This window comes from Solanum lycopersicum, chromosome 6, assembly GCF_036512215.1.
Source record: "Solanum lycopersicum chromosome 6, SLM_r2.1".
Lineage (NCBI taxonomy): Eukaryota > Viridiplantae > Streptophyta > Magnoliopsida > Solanales > Solanaceae > Solanum > Solanum lycopersicum.
This window is the reverse complement of record NC_090805.1, coordinates 5,535,961-5,545,259: the sequence shown is the minus strand read 5'-3', so window position 1 is coordinate 5,545,259 and position 9,299 is coordinate 5,535,961. Positions and strand designations below refer to the sequence as shown.

Below are 9,299 nucleotides of genomic sequence, written 5' to 3'. Positions count from 1 at the left end.
ATCTATTATAACGACCTGTTTAGTCGTTTTGAGCAGTAGATTTTATTTCTGGAAAAACAGGCTGAGGCGACGGACCCCACGACGGACCGTCATGGGCACGACGGACCGTCGCAGGGTCTCGTTTTAAAACACTTAGAAAATCTAAAATTGGGTACTGAAAATCGACTCTCTGAACTTCGTAACGGAATGGCAGGACGAACTGTCACAGGTGTGACGGACCGTCACAGACTCTTCAGAGAAATTGAGTCTCTAACCTTGCGACGACCTGCAGGACGGACCGTCACAGGCACGAGGGGCCGTCGCAGGTTGCGTAATCCCAGTCTGGGTTGGATTTCCTTATACGTTTTAAGGGACGTTTTTGACTATTCCTGCTTTAATTATAAAGTTAGTGGGTTAATGTTAATAAGTCTAATCACTTGGGGGTTAAAAGAGGTAACCTTAAGTTAATTAGTGGATTATTATTGCCATCTTTTATTCTTAATTATATACTAATTAGGGTAAAAGAGAGAGGGTTTGAATAAGAAAAAGAAAAGAACAGAAAGAGAGGGAGAAACGAACGAGAAAGAGGAGAAACAGGAAGAAGAAGAAAGCTTTGGGAGCTTGCTTGCTTGATTTCTAATCTTCGGTGGGAGTAGGTTATGGTTTCTCTTACGATATTCGTAGTAAACTCTTAATAGCGAATGATATGTATTGATAATATTGTAAACCCTGCTATGTGCTTAATTGTATGCTTGCATGAATGTAATTATATAATTGTGATTATATAAGCATGATGAAGTTATTGAATCCCAAATCTTGCAAAACCCTAATCTCTTTGTTAATGATAAGGCCTTGGTATAAAAGAAGGCGTGATGAACTAAAATAATGAGATTGATGATGCCTTGGTAAGAAAGAAGGCTTGATGAATGGATAGAAGGAGATTAGGGGATCGGGTGACACGAACCGACACGTAGATTTAGGGGATCGGGTGTCACGAACTGACACGTAGATTTAGGAGATCGGGTGTCACGAACCGACACGTAGATTTAGGGGATCGGGTGTCACGAACCAACACGTAGATTTAGGGGATCGGATGTCACGAACCGACACGTAGATTTAGGGGATCGGGTGTCACGAACCGACACGTAGATTTAGGGGATCGGGTGTCACGAACCGACACATAGATTTAGGGGATCGGAGTGTCACGTTCCGACACATAGTAGTAGGGGATCGGAGTGTCACGTACCGACACAAGAGGATTAATGAATATGAGGGAGCGGAGTGTCACGTACCGACACAAGAGAAATAAAGATAATGAATCTTGAAAGATGTTAATTTACTCAATCTAATGAACATAATTCCCAAATGAGTATGGTATTGAGGCTTGAGTCCTCATGTGTGAACTTGACGGAAATTGTTAATGATATAGTACTTGCTGTTGCTACATGTTGAGTATCATAGTTGATTTTATGATATTACTTGGTATATATTGATTTCTATGTTGAGTTGGCCGATGATATCTACTTAGTACCCGTGTTTTGTACTGACCCCTACTTTTATGTTTTCTTCTTGTTTATTTGTGGAGTGCAGCAAACGTACCGTCATCTTCAACTCAACCACAATTCTAGCCAGTCTTCGTCACATCGGATCTTCAGGGTGAGCTAATGTTTCTAGCTTGGACTGGATCTTCTTCCTCATGTCTTGATGCCTTGAAGTTTCGACATGGACTAATTTTTATTTGTTTTAGCTTCTTAGAATACTCTTAGTTTAGTAATTTGATCATAGATGTTCTTGTGGTGATGACTTCCAGATTTTGGGGATAATAATAGTTATTGATTTTATTAATGAGTTTAAGTCTTCCGCATTATTTTGTGATGATATTACATTGAAATGTTAAGGTTTAGATTGGTTGGTTCGCTCACATAGGAGGGTAAGTGTGGGTGCCAGTCACGGCTCGGTTTTGGGTCGTGACAATAATTGATTTTGAAAAGAAAAATTAGATTGAAACTCGAAAAAAAAGTGAAGTTTGTGGAACTATATCGCAATTGTATTAAAGTTGTATTACAAACTTCACTCTTTTTTTTATAGTGATATCCACCAAAATAATTTAAGAAAACACTTGTAAATACATTTATAACATAGACACAATACATATTGCAAACATCACTCATGTTCTTAGAGAATCAAACCAAAATAATTTATAAGATACTTATAATACATAATTTATTCATGAATAATACAAGTTTAATTCAATCTATAAATTATATAGTGTCTTGTCTTTCGTTAGTTATGTTTTTCATTTTTAATTTTTTCTTCTAATTCAATTTTAATATTGTGTAATACACTTTTAACACAAATTTAATTCATGTTGTAGTTTATTATTTGTTACTGTTAGATTACTTGTTTAGTTCGTTATTGATATAAACTTAATTCACTCTATAGATCGTTGTCTGGTGTTTCATTAGTTACATTTTTTTCTCCATGCATAATTCTCTCTTCTAATTCAACTTTAATATTTTTTTTAAATTACTTATAATACAAATTAATTCATTTGCAGTTTATTGATTGATTTGTTATGATTGAATTACTTGTTTAATTCATTTTTGATGTAAGTTTTATTCGTTTTACAAATCACATAGTGCTCTTTCGTTTGCTTTATTTTGAATTCATGTTTATTTCAGTTCTAATTCAACTTTAAAATGAGTGTAATACATTTTTATTTTAAATTTAATTCATTTGGCCGTTTATTATGTCTCTGCATTTCTTACGATTAGATTACTTGTCTAATTTATTATTGATTTATATTTTATGCAGCTTACGAATTAAAGTAGTAAAATAAATAATTATTTTTTAAAAGAAAGTCACTCAACATAAACTATGGATAACAAGATCACAACACGAACTTGCAAGAATGTTAGGTCTTATGATAAAGAAGAAAGAATACGGAACAAAATCTTTTTTAGCATTTTGTTTTAGAAGTTGATTAGTTTACTATAAAAATTCAGATCATTTTTTTGTCTTCTAATTAAGTATTAACGCATGTCTAATATTATGTATGATGTTATGAAATTTTCTATGTTTATATCATTACACAATTTGTATTAAAATGCTATATATAATTCATTTATATTATATATAAAATATGTGGTGAGAAAAAAGTATTAAATGTGTATTAAAAATAGTTGTAATTCATTTGTATGACATATGTAAGTTTTAAGAAAAATTATAAACTGAAGCTTGCATTATGAATTAGTATTGTATTAAACATGTATTAAAGTTGTTTAAAATTGTTTTAAATAAGTATTGCTAAAAGTTGACACAAATGGTAATAAATAAAAAGTATACTTAAAAGTGGTAATTATTAAATAAAAGGCTTTCACTTGTGTAATTTTCACATGTAACAATTTAAGATATTTTTAGAAAAATATAGTTAAAAAACATAATGAAATTTGGTTGACTCCCTTATTTTTATCGAAACAAAAAAAGTTGCATATATTGTTTGAAAATAACGTAAGAACTAAAAGTACTATGAATCACAACAAAATGATAACTAAAAATATGTGAAAATCATATAAGAAATTTCGTTCACTTTCCTAAAATCACTATTATCACATAAAATAAAACAGATGGAGTAACATATATTATTCGAATATAACATAAAATGTACTCCATAAATTAATAATTTAAAATATTTTTTAGAAAACACAAAGAATTTAGTTCACCTTTTCAAATTTCATTTGTGTCACATAAATTAGAAGGAAAAAGACTAACATACGTTGGGCCTCCCTTGACGCAGGCACATCATATATATATATATATATATATATATATTAATGAGTCAGAAAATGGAGGTGGAAACATACGTGAGCAAAGGAGCAGGCCTCCAAAATTGTTGTCATGAAATATACGTTTGTCCATAGCACAATATCTTATAAAAAGGTACGGAACCGTAATCACCGTACCCTTATTTGACTTCAACGTTCATTTATTGTTTTTTATTAATTGAGTAAAAATGAATATTGATATTTTTCTTTTCTTTCACAGAAAGAAATATGCTAACGTCTTGTGAATATTATAACTTCTAATATTTTTTTTTTGTTTTATCATATTTAATAGTTGGCGCACATGTCAACGTGACAAACCTTTGGCACCTAATTTGATTCTTGTGATCTTCGAGGTCATTCCTATTTTATGATCGATCAGAGATTGGAATTCAAAGGCGTATTGAGGATTTTTACAAGATGGTTCATAATTACAAGAAAAAGAAATGTATTTTGAATATATATTTTATCGATTTAATTTTTAGGCTCTTGATAAAAATCATTAAATTTTAAAAATTATAGATTCAAAACATATAATACTACTTATTTTAAATTTTAATATACACATTTAATTTATTTATATAAAGATTTTACGTGCTAAAATTTTTAGGAACTTTTCGTGTAAGATAGATAACCACCTAGAGAGGTGTTATTCAAAAGAACAAGATAGATATAAGGCTTAAATTTTTATCCTCACGTAGAGAGGTGCCAATTATAATCATATTATTATATGATACTTTAAATGTGGGCTGATACATCTATATTTATTTTTTTTAAAAAAAATATAACACTATTGTATATGATCTAGAGATGGAAGTATGAGTTCCCGTGAACCGCAGATACCCCTCTAAATACGCCCTCGGATAGAATCAACTAAATATATTGAGTTTATGAATTTTAATTATTATGATAGTTTATTTATACATATTAAGTAAATTTTTAGATATAAATATAAAAACTTAACTCCATAATATTGTGTTGGGCTGAACTTATTGACAAATTCTTTCTTGTTTTTATCTCTTTATCTTTGTATAGTCGAAACGAATTCCTTTTTGAAGTTACTACGTACTTTGTGCATTTGTTGAAGTGTTGTACAATTTAGGCTTTGACTATTAAATGCTTACACTGTAAAAGCACCTTAACTTTAGTTTAAAATACATAAAACTTTTTTCTGGTTATGAAAATCCTTCAGAAGATCATTACTTTCTTACAAAATGTCCAAAATCACCAAAAACAAGGTCAACTTCAAGAGGGAGATATTGAACCACCAAAGTCAAGCGGTTGGTGAGATGAATATGATCGATCTCTTCATTCTTGAATAAAAATTTCAGGCTTAAAGGTTTTTTTAAAAAAAATCCGAATAATTATAAGGACTTACTCCCCTTTATAGTTCAAAAGCCATATACGATGTGTATACAAATTAATTATTTCGATATATTTTGAATACCAAACAATTTAGGAAGTCCGTTAAAAATAGGGAGAGAAATAACCTAAAAGAAATCTTTTATTGTCATCGATAATCTATAATATCTATGTCATTATGATGTGTATTAATGTATTGTAATTGCAGGTGTACGTAGTGTGTGCTACATCGAGTAATTTGGATTCATTAATTTTTGGTATATGTTCATGAAAGACGATTGTTTGTACGTAAAAGTAGAAAGTAGTTAATATGTTTGAAAAATCATTTTTTGGGGGTAATGGTGCAAAAATGTCGTTTGGGAAATAAATAATAATGTTGTCCTTTGTTATTATTATTATTATTATTTCATTCACAAGATCGATCTAAGTAACGTACCCTTAAATTAACCGTAATAAATTCAATTATACTATATTCATCACATTTTATATGTTATATTTTAGATTTCAAGATTCAAACAAGTCTATCTTTGATGGTAAATTTTTCATAGATTTTTTAAACCGTTTGAATAATCAATCATTGTGACTCATAATATTCTTTATGTAGTTTACAAATACATATATTTCATTTCAAAAGATTGAAGATTGCATGTGCAAATTTCTTATCAAACATAAATTGTTTGACTCTCAAAATATAAAAAGTGTCATATAAATTGGGATAGAGAAAGTATCATTTTTGGAGTAAACAAGAATATTTATTTGTCGGACTGGAAGTATTTCTATTTCTTAACTAAATTTTAGAAAAAGTAAACGAAATTATATTAATAATAAGTAGTATTTATATTTGTAAAATAAAAGAATATACTGACCCTTAATTATTATGCTACGAACTTTCAAGGAAACTTCGTCTAGGTATGACACGTGAACAATGTAACACTTAACAAAAGAGAAGCAGGTGATGTCAACGCTGCTATAAATATTTGGGTGATCAACAAGCACAAATATGAAACAATATTACATTTCATTTTTCTTGTGTAGTGATAAATTACAATATGGCGAATGCTGAAGGTAGATTTAAGTTTTCATTGCCAGTTGATTCAGAACACAAAGCAAAAACACTGAAAATCTTTTCATTTGCACAACCTCATATGAGATCATTTCATCTTGCTTGGATCTCTTTCTTTACTTGTTTAATCTCGACTTTTGCTGCGGCTCCTCTCGTTCCCATTATCAGGGATAATCTTGATTTGACTAGATCAGATATTGGCAATGCTGGTGTTGCTTCTGTTTCAGGTAGCATTTTCTCTAGGCTTGTTATGGGTGTAGTATGTGACTTAATTGGACCAAGATATGGATGTGCATTTGTTAACTTGTTAACAGCTCCTGTTGTTTTCTCTGTTGCTTTTGTATCAACACCACAGGTATATATCCATGTTGTTTAATATATAATTAGCTAATGCGCATCCATATATATATTTAATTAATTAACTTTGGAGGACAGGGATACATAGCAGTTCGGTTCATGATTGGAGTTTCATTGGCAACATTTGTGTCATGTCAATATTGGACAAGTACAATGTTTAATGGACAAATAATTGGGCTTGTTAATGGTGTTGCTGCTGGATGGGGAGATATGGGTGGTGGTGTGACTCAACTCCTTATGCCCTTCCTTTTTCACATTATTCAATTAACCGGAGCTACTCCTTTCACTGCTTGGCGTATCGCCTTTTTCATCCCCGGATGGCTTCATATCATTGTTGGTGTTATGGTCTTAGTTCTTGGTCAAGATTTGCCTGATGGTAATCTTAGTGACTTGCAAAAGAGTGGTGATGTACATAAAGACAAATTTTCAAAGGTATATTTTTAGCAGCTACACAAAGAAACAAAATACACATATATATATATATAATATATAAGTTGTTTGGGGGTTTACATGTTTAACATATATCGTATATTTATTTAATTTTCTAATATAAATATATGGTTTGAGAAAAAACAAGTGGGTTCGTTCAAACTCATGAACCCCACCTAGCTCCGCTACTGTTAATAAGTGCTTTTTTTAATTTCCTTTTGTTAGGTGGTTTGGTTTGCAGTGACAAATTACAGGACTTGGGTGTTTTTTCTTGTTTACGGTTATTCCATGGGAGTGCAGCTCTGCATGAACAATGTAATTGCGGAGTACTTTTTTGACAAGTATGTTCTCCATCTACTCACCAATTCTATTTAAATACTCCAGCTATTTGTCGTGAGTTAGTTTGACTTTGCATCAAGTTTAAGAAAGAAAAGAAGACTTTAAAAATTTGTGATTCAAAATTAATGATAGAAATTTGTATGACTGTAAATCATTTCATTAAGGATAAAATAAACATTTTTATAGTTAAATTTATCATTATTTTTGGGTCTGACTAAAAAGAAAAGTAAATCACATGAATTGGTACTCGAAGTTAATTATTAATTAGGTCATTGAAACCAAACACAGGTTCAATCTAAAGCTTCACACAGCGGGAGTAATAGCTGGAGCATATGGCATGGTAAACTTTGTAGCACGTCCTTTTGGTGGATATGCCTCTGATTTAGCAGCAAGAAAATTCGGAATGAGAGGAAGACTTTGGATATTATGGATTGTCCAAACCTTAGGAGGAGTTTTCTGTGTCTGGCTTGGCAGAGCAGAAACACTTCCTATAGCCATATTAGCTATGATTTTATTCTCTATTGGAGCACAAGCTGCATGTGGTGCAACTTATGGTGTCATCCCTTTCGTATCACGTAGATCGTTAGGCCTAATTTCTGGCCTAACAGGTGCGGGTGGTAACTTTGGTGGTGGTTTAACGCAATTGATTTTCTTCTCAAGTACAACATTTTCTACATCAATGGGATTGACTTGGATGGGATTTATGGCTGTAGCTTGTAGTGTACCAATTGCTTTAATTCATTTTCCACAATGGGGGAGTATGTTTTTACCAGCTTCCAAAGATGAAAATTATAATGAAGAAAAATATTATTCTTCTGAATGGAGTTATGATGAGAAACAAAAAGGTCTACATAATGCAAGTATTAAATTTGCCGAGAATAGCGTATCTGAGCGTGGAAGAAAACATATAATAATTTATTCAGCTACAACTCCACCGCATGTTTGATGAAATATATGTGAATTGTGATTGATAGCATATATATATATATTACTATATATATGAGTATGTAATCATGAATCTATTATACTAAATAAACCTTGTACTCTTTTTATTTCTACATCTAAGCTTGTTCTTGCCCTTATTGTATTTCTTAAAACAATCAGTATATAGAGAAAAGACATAAAGTGACACCTGAAGTTGTCTCGAATTTTCGAAAAGACACTCCAACTATGTGAACGTCCTATTACCTCACAAAAGTATTCATTACATTTGTAAAGGGACCATTTCGACACGTTTTCTCATCAATCCAAGAATTTTAATAGGCGAGTGACCCTCACCCTCCATTAAATTAGTTAATTTAATTTAAATATTAATAAAGCACAGGTTGTTGCTATGTGGATGTCCTTTTCCGGAAAATGACGACATAAGGGCTTGGGTTGTTGCTTCTTATCTCTGAGCTTGCTTTGATAATTCATGGGATTTCCTTAGAACCTCTTGGGTTGATGATTTTAGTTTCTTGTGAGCTAATTTATCTTTGATTTTTTGGAGCACGCTTTCACTTTTGGGATTCAACCGTTTTTGTCGCCATTGCTGCCATTGTTGTTAAAAGTTGAGCTTCGTTGAGTTCTATAGGTTTGGGTTAGTTTGCGGCACTTTTGCAGAATGAAGTAATATACGACATCGATTATTCTCATCATTACAAATACGAATCAAGATTTGCATTTGCTATTATAAAAAATATTTTTCCTCAAAATCTAATTACAAAAGCTAAATTGATTTCTCAAATTCTAAAGAGATGACTAAAATTTAACAAGTTAGAAAGTTCTTCCATTTTTGGGTTTTTTTTATTGGAAAGAGAAGATTTTATCTTTAATTTTAATTTTTAACCAACTGGTGTTTTGAATGAATTGGGGAAGATGGTGTATTTTGAGAGAAAGTAATCAAATAATAAAGAAAGAAATGACACATGGCATTTCTTAATTCGTTTTTGGAAGATTTTTTTTTCAAC

The 9,299-nt window shown here is 31.3% G+C and overlaps 1 protein-coding gene across 1 annotated transcript; it reads left to right on the top strand.

Annotated features, from left to right (window-relative positions):
• The first annotated feature begins 6,054 nt into the window (after nucleotides 1-6,054).
• On the top strand, nucleotides 6,055-8,408 carry LOC101247028 (high affinity nitrate transporter 2.4-like). The gene is made up of 4 exons (XM_004240537.5): nucleotides 6,055-6,580; nucleotides 6,661-7,014; nucleotides 7,237-7,352; nucleotides 7,639-8,408. The coding sequence occupies exons 1-4, from the start codon at nucleotides 6,212-6,214 to the stop codon at nucleotides 8,294-8,296; spliced, it is 1,497 nt and encodes a 498-aa protein (XP_004240585.1). The 5' UTR covers nucleotides 6,055-6,211; the 3' UTR covers nucleotides 8,297-8,408.
• Nucleotides 8,409-9,299: the final 891 nt, after the last annotated feature.